General features: G+C 32.8%; 1 protein-coding gene across 4 annotated transcripts in view; it reads right to left on the reverse strand.

Moving 5' to 3' along the window:
* The window catches only part of LOC134529353 (single-stranded DNA-binding protein 3), a 309,711-nt gene that overhangs the window by 243,569 nt on the left and 48,840 nt on the right, over window positions 1-17,302 (reverse strand). For all 4 annotated transcript variants that reach the window (XM_063363330.1, XM_063363329.1, XM_063363331.1 and 1 more), the window contains exons 5-7: window positions 15,895-15,936; window positions 7,773-7,859; window positions 6,535-6,633 (exon numbers count right to left, since the gene is read on the reverse strand). In XM_063363330.1, the coding sequence (XP_063219400.1) occupies window positions 6,535-6,633; window positions 7,773-7,859; window positions 15,895-15,936 (228 nt within the window). The remainder of the gene's footprint in view (window positions 1-6,534; window positions 6,634-7,772; window positions 7,860-15,894; window positions 15,937-17,302) is intronic.

The following is a 17,302-nucleotide window of genomic DNA, read 5'->3' on the forward strand; positions in this document are numbered from 1 at the left end:
AGAACACTGGGTAGTGTAACATTAAAATAGATAATAAATACATGGTAATTTGTAACATTACAAGATATGTGCAACTTATATACATTTACCCACATTTTAAGTTGGGGTCTCAAAAGGCCCCAAGTGCACAGATATGTAACAAAACTAAGGTGATTTGTCGAAGGTTAAGATCCTTCAAAAACTTAAGGTTGACATTGGGTCCATCCACAGAAACTTAAAGAATGTTTTTAAGTTTAAGTTTAAGATCACTAGCTTTTCAAGAGCCCAAAAATGCTGAAGTGTAATAACGAGTGCATACCTCATCTTTCTCGGTGTCCCAGTATCGAACGTTCATATCCATTTGTTGACGCTGGCTCACCTTATTAAGAGACTCATCAAATCCAAGAACAAACTGAACACACATTGCTACAATTTTTTCTAGTTCTCGCCTGAAAAATGGTGCAAGCCCAAACAGTAGTGTGTAACCTATTTTAGTTCTCTGAAGCTTCATTTTGCATGCAATGTCACTATCGGGGAACATAGGTTCAAAAAGATTCACATATTTGGCTGCCATTCGCATTAACTTATGAGACGTATCAGTCTGCATGCACCAAATAATTTCAGCTTTTGTTACGTTTTCATTCAAAATAAATTTCTGAAGTCCCGCTGATTTAGAATATGTTGTTTGAATTACGTTTGTGTTCTTTTCACTTTCTGATTGCAGCTCCACAGTTACATGGTTTTGTGTTGAACTGGTACTGTGCCCGGCAGTTATCTTGGCGTTTCTCAGCACGGGGGTGCGGGGACAGCGGGACCGGAGAAAGAAGAGGGGGTAAGCAGGCGACACGTAGCCAAGAGCCGTGTAGTGGCTGTTAGGAAAATATCACCCTTCAGTGTATACCCGAAAATGGAAGGGGAAGGTGGCAGCTCGCAGAGGTGCGGTAAAGTGATACATAGCGGAGAGCGGGAAATAATAAAAACCGTGATGCAGTGTTGTTATGAAGAAGCGGAAAATAAATGTCTGCTCGAGCCTTTACAGAGACGGACGGCAAAAGCAGCGAAGTACACGGGTGTGAGTGAATGGACCACAGTCAGGATTCGTAAAGTCAGCAAAGAACGACCACATGACCCACAGACTACGCCAGGAAAAAAAAAGGTATTTTAAGTAGGTATTTAATAAACAATGGAAATATATATTTACTACGTTACTGTTATGTAGTGTATAGTGGAGTAAAATATTTGGACAGTTAGGGTGTGTGTGAGTTGGGCAGCTATTAACAAGAAGGTCTTGATAGCCTATTGTATAGAAATGATGAGTATAAAGCGTTGACGAAATGATAGAACGGGGAAAACGGGAGTACCTAGAAAAAGCCCGCCGACCAGCGACATCGCCCGGCACGATTCCCAGAAGCGAAACTGACGACTAGTAGACAACCGCGGCCCCAACAGGAATGTGAGGCATATTTCATACTTCGTAAATAAGCGTAGTACACTCTGGGTGATTTTGGGTACATTTCCTAGAATTTATTAAATTATGTAATTATTATACTAATACATATATTCTATAGTATAAGTTGGTATTACTCCAAAAAAGTGCAAAATTGGCTTAAATGGAAAGTTTAACATTTAAGTTATATGTTCTGCATTGTTTGTACACTATGAATGCTGACAATCAAATAGTAATAGTCATTAATTTTAACTTAATTTTGTTTTTCGTCACCTAATACAACAATTATCATGGAAAGAGAACTTCACACTTACATTAAACAAATCATATAATATATATGAGGTTTTGAAGGTTATAATATGCATTCTAAAGAGGAAGTACAATGCCAATTGTATTTACATTTATATTAAATAATCAATTAAAGGCGCATTAAAATATAAAGCCACACATACACAAGCATTTTTTAAATGCCATTAACGTTGGTAGTCAGGTGTTTCCTAAACGACCGATATGAAGTTAAAGCAGCAAATCTAACATAACAAGCTCCATGTTTATTTAAATGTAAATCCAACGCTAAATGGCACGTTTTAGGTACAGAAAACGGAGAACGATAAGGGCTAGACTGGCTCCTGTGTCATCAACTGTGAGATAGCTTTCGCGCGGAGAGCTACAACTGCGTAATGTTTTGGTCATTTGCTTCTTCTTGTGAGACTTTGTTTAAAAATAACTTTGAGAACACAATGAATTGAGAAGCATAGTTTTAAATTTATTTTACATTTAATGGCCTAGTTTTCCAAAATAAATCGTGTCTGGTTTTCGTTAGTTACTGAGTTAACAACATTTCAATTAATTTTGGTTAGCATAATAATTAGCAGACACCGTAAGTATATTTGATGGGACAAAGTAAAACGTTGCAGGTTTAGATAATAGTTTGTTACTTTTCCTGACAGATGAGTACAAACATTTGAGCATAACCATTGCAATTTACACAATGTTACACTTATGTAGTATAAGTATAATTCATAGGATTTCTCACTTTTGGTTTGGTAACCCAGCGCTCTTAGCCAAAAGGCCTTAACGCCCTGGGGCCCCCACGGGCGTGGATACAGACTTACGTAGTGTATGTTTTCTGTTCTGCTAGTACAAACCTGGCCGCTGACCTTGACAAAGGGGTATCGCTTTCTCTTCGTCCTCCCCTTTACCAAAGACAGGACTAGGGAGCTCAAATGCCAAGTTATCTGCCGGGCACAGTAGGTGTGGAAGAATCAATTGGAAGTGAACTGATAGAGGGTGAAAAAGTGAAGAAAGAACTAATAGCTGGTGATGCAGTTAAAGCTTTTGCCCTGTCTTTATGTTTGATGCCAGATATATGACTGGTAAGTGCTTGTCGACCCATGCTACTGACTGAAATAAGCGATGTCGGACACAAACTGCACCTTGCTGCATACACATCACTAGCAACTTCTTGAACCCACTCTTTAAACTGAGGGTCCAACAACCACCTTTTTTGGAATTATGTCTTCCCATGTCTGTCCTTAGAATGTGACATTATTTTAAACCTGGAAAAAAATTGTAACTTACTGCGGCTTGAAAAAACAGAACTGGACAATGATTGACAAAGCATCTAGTTTAAGTCTTTAAATCTGCATAAAGGACCTTGCCCTGCCTAATCTAAGAATCTAAGTAAAATAACAACATGAGCAACAGCATATCCTAGGTTTGAGCAGTTGTGTTTGGTTACCATTTTAACTAGGTAAAGTGCTGTTTGCATTACCAATTATTATGTACTAACTATACAAACCCTATGAATATTTATACTGTCAACACTATCCTAACATAAAAAAAAATTCAATCATATGTTCTAAACCAAAGAAATTTTAAAAATTGTGCAGTCATAGTTTACAATATTTATCCTATATTACTAACCTAAACAGATTTAATGAGGTACAACATACATAGCCTAATTATTTAAATATTATAAAATATATTTATTTTAAAGAACTGAAGATTAAAAAGCTGAACCTATTATTTATAAAAATGCATTCTATGGTTTTAGGTTAAATAAAAAGTTACCATTTTGTAACATGTTTACGTATAAAATTTATATCATTGGGTATCTCACATTATTTATAAATAGTAAAGTTAAGAAAACAACTTTAACTTACGGAAAATTGGCAGTTTACGGTGCTTAAAACTTAAACGCTTGCTACCCCGCCACGAACAATTAAAAATATCCACAATTAGCTGTTTTTATCAACAGCTAAAACGTGAAATAACATTGACACACACTATTAACACACAAGTGAAAGTTCAAATCTTCCCACCTGAATCGCATCTTGAAGGGAAAAAAACTGCTTTGTGTACTAGTCCCGGTATGAACACGCTGGCACCGTTTTTACCATTTGGTAAAATTTGGTTTAAACCGATACGGAAAATCAATTTATATAAAAAATATTTTCTTATAAGATATATGGTAAATTAACATCTCATAAGTACCGAACGTCTCTTTAGGTCGAATGTCCTAAGTCTTTTTAAAATCATATTTATTCCACGTTTAGAACTGAAAATTCACCTTAAAAAACACAGCCATCTTGAAAATTTAGATGCGCAAGGTGTTCAACTGTTTGCTGTTTGGTATTCAGTCGCCTACGTCACAGAACAAGGCTGTGGTCGTTATAAATAAACTGTTGTCCAAAACAACGGTAAATTATATCAGTAACGAAGTTATCAGCCGGTTAAAATTACTGCTGGCTTTTGTTTCAAGTGACATCGTAGTTCTAATATCACCAAAAACTCTAGGATAAAACATGATCTGAATACCTAACATACTGTGCGATATAAAAAAGTCCCGGCGACAACAAATAATTCAAGCATAATTCCAGGGTTTTTCACGCATATTTCCCGCTTTTCCCGAAATTCAAGGCTGGTGGCCACCCTGTCTTTGTAGCTATACTTATTTGCTATTACTGTATTGTAGTATGTATTTCAAAACTGGTAATTTAACATTGTATGTAGTAGTGACTTAACCTAGTATGTATGTATGTGTAATTTTTTTGAGAAACCTTTGCTGTATTTCTTTTCTTTGAAAAATATAACTTTTGCTTTAGTACACTTTCCATATGTTTTGTGATAATTTTGTTAATATTCTTAACCTGTAAATGTCATATTATGAATTGCTAATTAAGTACGTACATAGACAGAATGCTTACCTATACACACTACAGAATGTAAATATGGGACATACGTGTATAATTAACCAGAGTGGTTCCTAGGTGTCCCCACACGCCAGAGGACGGGAAGGAATCACACATGGTCGCTGCGTCCTGCTCCAGGTGGCAATCAAGATAGATTGCCAGTCGTCTAGGTATCATGGTGGCAGGAAGCAATTTAATTACTGTTAGGCCGTTCATATTTACGTGACGAAACAGAAAAGGCAACAGAACCTCTCGCGCACTGAATACTAAATTACAATTACTTATTACAAATTAATAACATTTACTTGTATTGGCAATTATTAATTAAGTTCAAAACATAAACTGCCCACGCCTGGGTGCGTTCTCAAAGTGTTTGTGCATTGAGCTGCTCAATCATTACTTAAGTTGAAAGAAAACGAAACACTCGGGGTATAAAATATAAGTGAAATTACAAACTATTTTAATTAAAGTATTATTTTACGGGTGCGTGGCACAGACTCCAATCACCTCTTGCAGGGCAGACAAACATGCACGCCGGCGTGCGCACACACACTCGTTGGCGGGCAGTTTGAAACAGGAAGATGGTGGGAGGAGAGGGTCCAGACGAGATGTAAGGCACAGAGGGCTTAAGGAGGGTGCAGCCCCAGTCGACATCAAAATATTTCACATTTATCCCGGTTTGGGGTTAATTTCAAATAAAAATTAAATATTTCACATAAAACCATATAATCTTGGCTCTATGCATCAGAATTCAGATTTTTTCTGGCACAAAGTGTCCAGGTGTGAGAGAAATGGCAAACCACATTTTCCAACACTCTGCAAGTTGGCAAGAGCAATGTTGATTTTCTCTCAAAGTAATGTGAGTTTAGAGAGAGCATTCAGTCAATTCACCAATGCTGAACTCTTTGATGCAAGTATCTGCTAGGAAACAAAAGGGTGATGAAGAAAGAAAAAATCTTAAACAGTTATTGAGTTTGTTAGTGAATGACAGTATTTTTATCAACTAAGTATTATTCTAGCATAGCAGTCCACAACTATTGTCATGTATTTTTCTCTGTAACGAAAACATAAACAAACAAGCCAACTTCATGACCACATACAATTGATTGGGTAGAAATAACGTTAAATATTTTTGTATGGTTTCAAAAGTTTGTTTTAAAATAGTTAATCATGAAAATGTCTTGTCTATTTCGGCTATTTTTACTTTACAAGTTTTATAGTGACAAAAGTGAGTACATTTTTGGTAAGTCTCCTGGTTAAAATTTTGGTGTATCATTATTTTCTTTAGATCGTGAGGATTTTACAGTATTTCAGTTTAAGTTTCTAAGATTATTTACAGGATTTCTACTTCAAGTTTCCAGGATTTTTTTTAGTGTTAAGTCCAGAATTTAAGTTAGAAACCAATGGCAGCCTTGCTCTATATGTTAAAAAAAAACCTTGTGTAACTACTCGAGCTTGACTACCACAAATTAATCAAGTCTAGACTCAACAGTATAAATAATGAACTCGCTCGGCTCAACCCCAAAATTTACAGACTCGTTCATCTCTACTTAACACCTACAAAAGATGCACCAAATTCTTCCTTAAAGTACTTTTCTGGTTAAATATTTTCTTTTTCCAAAGTAATATTCACCAAACTAAATCTAAATTTAGTTACTAGCTTGATAAATTGGTTTTGAAAAAAGAACTGAATGGATAGTATGCATGGAAAAATGGGGGATCAACACAACAAGCACATAGTAATAAACACCAACATAAATATGGCTTTGCAAACCACAAAACACCAAATAACACCAGCTTACAAGCAAACTAAAATGCATAAATATAATATTTGTAAGAAAAAACAATGAGGAGAAAAAAGCAAAAACAAAAAAGGTATTGTAAAAAAAAAAGGCAGAGACCAAACACACTCACCTGACTGGACATCATTTGACTGTGTGGGGGTGGGGGCTGAGGATGAGGGGACGGCTGTGACGACGGATGTGTTGGTGGAGATGGCCTCATTGTGGAGTTCTGTAACACAGCCAAATCCACTGTCAATATGAGGGTCAAGTTATGACAAATCATTGATGGAGAATGTTTTATAATATTGATGAATATAGCAATAAAAGTAAAACATTCAAGGAGATATATTTTTCAAAATCACATGCTGCACATCTCATATCATGCAAAATATAACCAGAATATGAACACTAATATGCAAGCATGGATTTGAAATTTTCTTGAATGGTTATTGAAAATGGCAAAAATACAGCAGGATTTGGCATTTGCGTACAGATATAAAGTGTTATTGGATGGTGAAAAATATGTCATTGGTAAAATAATATGGAAAACTTAAAATGAATATTAAATATGACATGCTTGGTCATAAAACACAACATTGATCTGGGGACATTCAGAAGCACAAAAAAAATGCAAACCAAAATATAAAAAGTGGTATTTATTCACTAATCAATTGTTAAGATCATGCATGACTAAGGACAGTACTGACAAATAATTCTTGAGCCAAAACACATCAATTTATAAACTTTGAAAGAAATTAAAAATGCAAAATGGAAGAGACTAAATTTTATCAGAGGTTTCATCATAACAATGGAAGAAAAAAAAATTATGAGAATTTATATGGAAAGCAACTTTCTATGTTAACATAGTATGAATATGCAACTTTTACACAAATTATTGTAGTGGCTGTTATTTCAGTATAAAAATGTTCAAGTAAACTTAAGAAAAATAAAAAATTTAACATCAAAACACAACACATTCAAGTAACATGCTTTTGATAACATGCTAGTAAAACCAAATTATCAAAACAATTTATACTTTATGTATGCCCACCTTTGTGAAAGCCAATGAGCAAAGGTAGGATGAAATACCTGATAGTGTGTAAATTCTAAACTGTAGAGTTAGATAAACATTTTATTGCTATCAGTCTCCACTTGATAGCAGCTCTTAAAAAGAAGTGTTAAGCCACAAAGCAAAAAATTCAGAGTTGACTATACTTAGATATCATGACCCACACAGCCAAGTAACTGGAAAAGGTGCCAATTTTCTTTCATTAATGATAAAAATAACACAAAAGTGTTCTGAGTATAAGATTAAAACCAACTGTAAATTCACAAACAATTTACTTAAAGAATTACTTGAAAACCTACTGGAAAAAATCCAGGCGGCATTGGACCACCAGGTAAGCCATCATTTGGTGGCATCTGCCCCAATGGACTAGGTGCTGGTCCTGCGTTCTGTAAACAGCATTCCTAAATGTTACTAATCTATATGCTTAAAATAATTGTTTTATCATAAAACACATTTATTTGAAAAATACACTACTACAAATTACACCAATTTACTTTTCAAACAAGGCAACTATGGAAATACCTTCAACCTACTTTGAATATTACATAAAAGTAGGCCTGTGCGAATATTCAAATTTTTTAATACAAATACAAACACACTATTCTTATTCAACATGACCTCGAAAATAAACACTTTGAAATAACGAATATTTGATATAGCATAACTCATGAGTGTGTCGCATACCAACGTTCACTGTTGAGGATGTCATTTGTGCGATATAAATACACTTTTTTTTATGATTTAATGGGACTTTATAATCAAATACATTAAAAATAAGCAACAAATTAAACAGGCAAAAAGCATTCAAAGATTTTTCAATACTGTCTAGCTAAACAGTAACGGAAAAATCACATGAACAATAAAAAAAATCCTATTAGTCATTTCAACTTGAAAACCAAATTTTATTTGTATTCTTGTCATAACAAATATAGTAAAACCCTATAAGATTTTCCAAGGGACTGGACAGTAAAAGCTTATTAACTTTTGCAAAGAGAAATAGTACACATCAGTTGCTACATAAAAAAAATCTCTCAAATTACATACTTAGGTTATGCGCTATTTGTTCAGCTTTCACTTTAAAACTACGCAGTTTGTGGGGATTACATTGTGACATATCTGTTATTTAGAAAAAGAACCACACATAAAACTTTTCAATGTTTATTATGAAATTAAGTAATTAATAAAAATTATGAGTTACCTCTTAAGTTACTATGAAAACTAGGGGTCTGCGAGCAGAGGATTTTCACTTCGAGTCGAGCTCGAGCGAGTTTGCTAAAAATACTTCCGAGTATCAAGTCGAGTTCGATTTTACTTTTGAGAAAAATATGGAAATAAAAAAAGAAACCATTATCATTGTTAGCCTACTAAATAGATATACCTACATATTTATTAAATTGTATGGTCTTTGGTTGTTCTTTTATTTGGATTACATGGCTACAAAGACAAACACTTAAGGCCTGTTTGATAAGTCGGTCATGCAAAAAAAATTAGTTGTTCTGCATGCTCTGGGAGCAAGTTTTCTCTTCGACGGAAGATGGTATTTCCTGCTGAGGAGAAAAGTCTCACGCTTGCTACCTGAGTGGCAGGTATTGCGAGGTAATGCCGAGCTACTAGAGGTCTGCGAGCCTAAGAAGTTTACTTCGAGCCGAGCTCGAGCGAGCCTACTTGAAAGTTCTCGAGCTTTTATGGTACAGTTGCACTTTTTGGAAGTTAGTTTTATCTTAAACTTAGTATAATGTTTGAATAGTATTAAAATGAAGTGGGCTTATTAATTTTGGTAACTATTTACAGTGTGCATTTACATTTTGCACTGCTAGAAAGAAATTTAAAAAAAAAATTTTGCCATTGAATCTTACCTGTTTACATTGGTTGATCACTTGCAAAAAGAAAAACACATGCACAATAGACCTACAAGGAAATTAAAATCTTTTTCAGTATCCTGAAGGCTGAAACATGTTTACTCATGCCATCAAATGTAGAACTGTACCGATACGAATCGGCAGAAGCCGATTTTGCCGATATTTAGTTGAATCTGCATTCCTGCCGATTTCCGATACGCTTGTTAATTTTGGGCCGATATTACTGAAAAACGAAAGAGTGCCATAACCTAAAAATCCACAAGTACACTTTTCACTTTTCATAGTAGTACTGCATTTTTTCAACTCACATTTTTTCTTAGCAACATGTGCCAACCGTACATATCAAAATTTAACATTTTTTTAAAAATAATATTCTTTAATTTAATAAGTCATAAATAAATACATTACCACCACGGTAAAAATACATCTCTGTTACAATAACTATAGTGCAAATGTGGTAGCTATAATGCTTCTGTAGTAATTATGGTATCTACAAAGAATCTTTAGTTCTTTTTATGGTAATTATCTTAAGATAACTATTGGGCTTGTACTGTAGGTATGGTACATCATCCATATTTCTTCGTAAGTTGTTGTTCATTTGTCTTTTATTCACATTTACGTGCACCATTACTATTTGAGACAGGAACTTTCGGAAAAATTGTATACTGTACTTTATATCACACATTTAATGGCGTAATTGAAGAGACCCCGGACAATTTAAACGCTTTATACAGAAAACTTACCATGCGGGACCGTCGTAAGCGAGTTTTACTGTATTTTCTTCCGTAAATAGTAAAACACCGTCACAATACTTTCCGGCCAAATAACCTGCTGCTGTTGAATGCTCAAAATTATCGAGTCTAACAATTTTATCGAGCCAAGCTCGAGCTTGAAGTAAGTACTCGGCTCGAGATAAATTTTCGAGTACTCGCAGACCTCTAATGAAAACCATACATTGGAGGCCCCCAAGAGGTCCTTGACAACCTGTACACTGGTTGCCTCTACAATTTTATTTTTTATTGGTTAGTAGACACCTGTAGGAAGGCCCTTATGCATTAGCTTTATCATTACTAATGGCCTAAGTGGGTGGGAAAAATTAATGTTTGCGACAGATACCATGAAACCCACACGAGGCCCTCAGAGGCTATGATGTAACCGTGATTGACTCTTAAATTTTATTTTTTTAATGGTAAGTAGACATCTGTAGCAAGGCCCTTATTAATCAGGTCTATGGGCATCATTGCAAATTTTGATGTAAAAAATTTAAACCGGGCCAGAATTTGCCTTAGTTGTGTGGAATCACGTAGGCTGTTGTTGTCCCAAGCTTGTACAATGACACACCCAGGCGGCCACACTATTTGCATCCTTGGTACCGGTGCTAACCTCTCCAGTTACTTATTTACATACTTTAATTACAAAAATTATAAATATTTTCAGTAAAATTCTTTGTCATTAATACATGTGTCTAAATATACCAGGGTGGTAAATATTTTTTTTATAGATTAACTGTGAATAACAACATATTTACCATGATGGGATGGAAAAATATCATCATGAACGTAATGGCTAATGATCGCAACTGTTTTGTTTACAGCAGTAAAGTGCCATACACCTCTCGTCACAGATGACTGAAATCAATGCAATGTTAAAAAGATAATAAAAAAAAATATACTGGGAACTTGCTGAGGAAGCACACGCTACAAATTCTCACCTTTCAATCAAACTTCTCATTGCAATAACACCATCACTTAAAAACATATTTTTACACTCAACTAATAAAATTTTCCGTCATAATGTTTTTTCTTCCCGAGGCTCATGTTTTCATTTCCTAAGCTTGTTTTTAATCATTTTAAGTTTTTCAGTAGGCGTAGAAGATCGCTACCGCAAACCTTCGGCAATCATTGCAACGTCTGCTCACAGAAAAACAATGCACAAACCACATGCAAGATGTCCATCATTCCTTTAACAATAGAAGGTCAACCAACTTTGGAGCTTGAAAGAACCTGTGCACTATGCAGTGTTGCCACGCAACATTTTCAAGTTTTGAATAAGCCTCATACCACGATTTTTCAACACACATTTTATGAAAAATTGTGCACAATTAACTGGTGTATACTGTATCAGTCCGGCCAAAAACAGAATTCATAGCACAAAACGTAAATTAAAATATTCATCGTTATGTCCACCATATAAAATTTTTACTACAGTGCTCAACAAACAATGAAACCGTGATTAGTTCCTCAAATTGCTACACCAATTGAATAATGTATCACGTAAACAGGTCAACGAATAGCTAATGGTTTGTTGTGTGGATTTGTCAGACATTATGCTTCGAATGAGAAAAATGGTGTATAGATGGAACTGCCTCACAAAGGATACAAATGCGAGCAGATATTGGTCGAAAAATATTACATGACAGCGTGCTGCATAGGTTTTGATAGTTATGTTAGTTTTTGTTTTGAAACAGTTATTCAAAGATTTCTCAAAAAATGTAGTTTTACAGTGTACAGATAAACTTTATTACATTATTTTATTCCTTAATTGATGAAAGTTATATGCATAAAGCATCTATAAATGCAAAAGTTTTGAATGGCAAAAATTAACATAGGCATATATGGAAATGATCAAGGGAATAATTATTTAAATGGGAAAATGTATTATTATGTGAGAATGTCTTAAAAAGAGTTTTACTGTATCATGGTCAAACACACCAGAAGTGGACAAAAAATATATGAACATCAACAACCATGGACTACAACACCACAAAACAAGGACACACTATTGTGGTGGCCATTAAAAGAAGCAAACATCATAGTTTCAACGGTGTATAAGTCAATACTTAAAAATCGATTTAACATCGTGTGATACTGTAGCAGCTTCCTTGCTGTATGCATCTATGACTGAATAGACATTGGGACTCAAAAATATATATAAAAAACTAGGGGTGAGCGAATAGTGGATTTTGATGGTCGAATATTTTCGAATTGAATAGTAAATTTTTTGAATAGAATGCGAATAGTTTGAAGTCGAATAGTTTTATACATACATATACATACATATATATATATATATAATATGTTACCACACTGAACAATGGCGGGTTTTCATATATTTAGTTTATACAAGATATTTTCTGTGAGTGAAACCACAAAAAAAGAAGTTCACTTAGTATTTTTAAGAGTTATTGAGGACATGAATTTTTTATTTCATATATAATATTTAATAATTGTTATCTATTGTTTTTCCTTTCGGTTACCACAATGGAAAAATTTGGATAAAAAAAATTCATAGCATGGGAAATTAATTTCATTGTACTTCAAACATATATGACCGAAAAAACTCCGTGATTAACTTCAATACTCAAAACTAGTATATAAAAAGGTTATCATTGAATAAAATATTTGAAACAGTTAATTTTAACGGTTTTGTAAACGATTACAACCATTCATCAAAAATACGGTAGTCGTTGGCATTACTGCTAACTATATTCGTTTGGAAATGTTGTCGTGTTTCGTGTTTACGTTTACCGTCTGGTTTTCGAAACAAGTTGGTTTAATGTAGGATGATTTTGGTTTGGTTTAAAAATAAATTGCAGTTATGTTAGTAATAATGTATAAATACTTGGGAAATTACATTAGAAGCTGGTGAAAACTGAAGCTTTTGGAACCACCACGAGAAATAAAACACAGTCATGTAAATACCGTATTGGTCCGAATTTAAGGCGACCATTTTTACTTAAATGAGAGATGAGAAAATTGGAAGTCTCATTTTCGCACCCAAAACGTCAGCACCGCAAACATTAGTTCCAAGCTGAAAGCTACAGTAGAAATATTGTTAAAAAAATGTTCACGATTTTTTATATTAACTAAAACTTTGTTACCTCACACGGGAAAAACAATAAATCCACCCAATATTGCAGTAATTCACAATTGTTTAAAGTTGAAAATTTAAATATTTGTTCTTGAGTAAAAATGTGAATGTTGAAGCATCTAAAAATGGCAACCTTTTATTACACAATTCATATTTGTACTTTGTGTACAATCGCGTGTTAACATTTACAGTAATTTAATTTCAGATTTTTAACGGAAATATTTGTACTAAAATATCACAGCTATTTTCAGAACAATTGTTTACGTTAACAAACAGAAAATATGTTAAGAACATTTCGGATGTAATGTTTAGAAATTCACGGCTGCCAACTGTTTTCCCACAATATTTCTTGGTTGTAAAACGAACATTGCCGAACACGCACGAAGACGCGTAGATATTTACAGGAATTTGGTACGTTGCTTCAAAAGCTATTTTAATAATTTCACAGTAATCCACTCTTTATTTATGTAAAAACCTTTCAAACAACATAATTATATTATATTATTCTTTAAAATTCATAGGACAGAGACTCTCTTTCAGAGAGTAATATGGACAAATATTCGCGGTCACGTCACCGAAGTTATTCATGGCCGTATGCTTCACCATGGCAGCTAGCCACTTTATTTTTTCCGGCAAGCTGCATTCTTTGTTTGCTTTGTTACGTTTAACACACTAATAAATAGTTATACGTAGCTTAAGCGAAACGGAAAGTTAAATGCGGTATACATAAATGCAAAAAGGATGAACAACACAAAATGTATGACTAATGAATTTTCACATTAATTTCTACCAAAATTATTTTTACATTTGTTTGGCCTCCTGAAACTGCATGTCGCTTTATATTCGGACAAATACTGTATTTGCAATTTTAAATTTTGCTATTTGACTTACGAATGCGAATAGTTTGTCAGTTACTATTCACAACTATTCGTGTTTACGAATATTCGCACACCCCTATAAAAAACGTAAATAATGGTTTAAGATTCCATATGAAATTAGCATAAATTGTGTTTATAATATTGATGAAACAAAAAAATTAACTTGAATGAGTTAACGAAAACTCTTGAATAACTGGGATTTAAATATGTAAATATGAGCTCATTTTATTTCAGAAAAGTTTTTTTTTTTTTTTAAAGTGGATTGTATTGGTTTTTACAGTATTCTGCTGTTCACAAAATTGTTCTGAATAACTATGTAGAGTATCACGCACTAGAAAATAAAGCCGATAGGAACTGAAATGAAAGGTTTATTGGTTAGGTTAAATTAGTTAAGTTGCATAATTAAAAAAACTATGTATTATTTCATGATTTAAATATTGTTAACAAAAATTTTTCATATATTTATTGTAGCTGACTTAATCTAACCAACCTTTTGCTCAATATTGCTTGTCTAATTTTCCAGAAGTTGTTACCTCATGTTAAAAAAAATTTTGTGGGATTCTAACTATAATTCTAACTATTCAAATTCAATATTTGTAATTAAGAATAATTTGTTGTTCATATTCATATTTGATTCAAGCTAAAAAAAAAAAACATATTCGCACAGGCCTACATCAAAGTTATAAATAGTAAAGTACACATGTAATCCCAAAGAAGTTGAAAACCACAGCATTATTTATTTGTCTTATTTATCTCTTCATAATGACAATTTTCCCCATATCTTTATGGATTACATGAAAAACCAAAATTGTTACATCTCAAGCCCTTAAGTTTCCTAATTTGAAAGAAACACATCTGTAAGCAAATAGATTGGAGTAAACTAAAATCAAGCAATTTCTTTGTTTTCAGTCTACCAGACATGACACTGACAGTACCCGAACTTACCAAAAAGAATGGTTGTGTGGCACCACTAGTATTAATGCTTTTTCTAGAAACAAGTGTCCAAAATAATAGTTGATAGTGCACTACATTTTTGTTTAAAATCATCTTTACTACAGTAAACCTTCCAAAAAACTTTTTTTGTGAATGGGAAACTAATATAATTTCTAAATCAGAACATGAATATTTTATTTGTAATGATTGGCCAATAAAGTCAAATTACATGTGTCGGGCATGAAAAATTAAATGTTTTGCCAATTAAATAACACATGTATTATAAATTTAAATAAATAATGAAATATCACCAACTATGTTTAACATACATCATGCTTGTATTTCTTGTTACTTATGCACACAGCTATTCTCTTTGTCTTGTGTGGTGAACACGCACTAATCATGAACATTTTTTTGTTTACTGCATATACACCTATTTAATCACAGGACTACTTCAATGGCAATTTGTATTTGATTACCATTGAGATCATACCTGGATATTCAAATGTAGGAAATATGAAATTTCTTTTGGTCTCTTAGGATACTATTTATTCTTTAAATGATGCAACAATGAAAACTCTTTTTGAATACATTTAGTAACTCTTTTACCCATAAGTATAAATGTTTAGAACTTAATTATGTGTATTTTTGAGTTAGTTTATTTTGGAATGATTTTGTAGTTCACTACCCAGTAGATACATGGATTAAAATTATAAAAACATAATTTACGAACAGCCAAGTAGGCTTACATTTATGTTATTATTCCAAATAATGAGCTGATAGAGTGAGAACCCCAAACAAAATACACACAAATATTTAAAAGATTTTTTTTGAATACCTTAACCACTAAAATCATAATTATTGTAAATAAAAGTACTCACATGAGCAATACCATTGACACCATAGCCAGAGTTCACAAAGCCCTGGAAAAAAAGAACAAATATTCTTAAAATGCATAGAATTATTGGTACCAAGCAAATGTTCCTTCAAAAATTTAAGTTGTACAAAATTGTAATTGTTTTTTTAATCAATTATGGCAAATAAAATTTTTAAACATGAATTATTTCATTCAAATCATAACCTTAAATGAACACATCTAGATGCATGATAGCAAATTTTTATAGACACTTCTTCTATAAATGTATTATCATTGATGAAAATTGGACAACCAAAGTAAAATTTGTTTTCACCTACAATATTTTTTTAATAATATGTATTGCTTATTGAAGACTATGTTAACTAAAGTATGCACACAATACTTTTTGAAACAAGTTTACAAGTGAATATTATAATCTATTTAATAAAAAGAAATAAAAATAAAAAGAAAGTGTGTTTAAAGTTCAAGTGATCATGTTTGAAGCAATAGCTATGACATTGTCAGATATTTATAAGAATTAAAATGTTTGTAGTTCTGTATAAACAACCTGTTGGAAAATTTAAACATTTTGTTACTTTATTTCCCGTTATGGTTCAAAGCACTAGTTACCATTCTCTCTTGGCAAAAATACATAGTTTGTCAGTGTTGTCAAGTCTATTGATGTGGGTGAAAAGAGAGAGAAGAGGCAGTTCCAGGATTTCCTTTGTGTGCATATAAACTATGCCACTGACTGATATTGTCATTTTTCTAGCTGGACAAGTGAATGGTATGCAATTATGCAATAATTCATGTGATTTTTTTAAAAACAAAGTAAATAACTCTAAATAAAAATAATACACATCATCTTTGAGAATGAGTAATATGGGCCATACCAAAAACTTTGAAACATTCTAAGTTTAAAAACAAGTAGGCCAACTAATAATTTTGCAAAATTAACCCAAATACAAGGTTTTCTCATCATAAAAAGTAAACTGAAATTTCAAAAGAAAAGATGGATATAAGTAAAAATTAAAACTGGCATTCATAAGTGTCCGACCTACACAGACATTTCAGTCTGTTACGAGAGTAAATGGAGAAAAATATTTAATTTACTACTATTAACTACACAGAAAGTTTCGGAAAAACACAGATAATGCTTATCAGATTATTTCTTATGAAAATATCTAATGAAAAATATTGATAGCTTTTCCCTTAATGTCATTATTAATGGAGTCATATACCCTTAAAAAAACTAATTTTAGAATAACTTTTGAAGAAATATAAAAAAGTAATTACAGGTAAACAACCAATTAATAATTTTGTATAAATTAAAGGAGATCTTATACCTGTAAAAACATGGTTGGTAATGACACTACCTTTCATTAATAAAATTCGGATTGCCACCCTTTCTTTCAAATGTTACTTTATATTGG

This window comes from Bacillus rossius, chromosome 2, assembly GCF_032445375.1.
Source record: "Bacillus rossius redtenbacheri isolate Brsri chromosome 2, Brsri_v3, whole genome shotgun sequence".
Lineage (NCBI taxonomy): Eukaryota > Metazoa > Arthropoda > Insecta > Phasmatodea > Bacillidae > Bacillus > Bacillus rossius.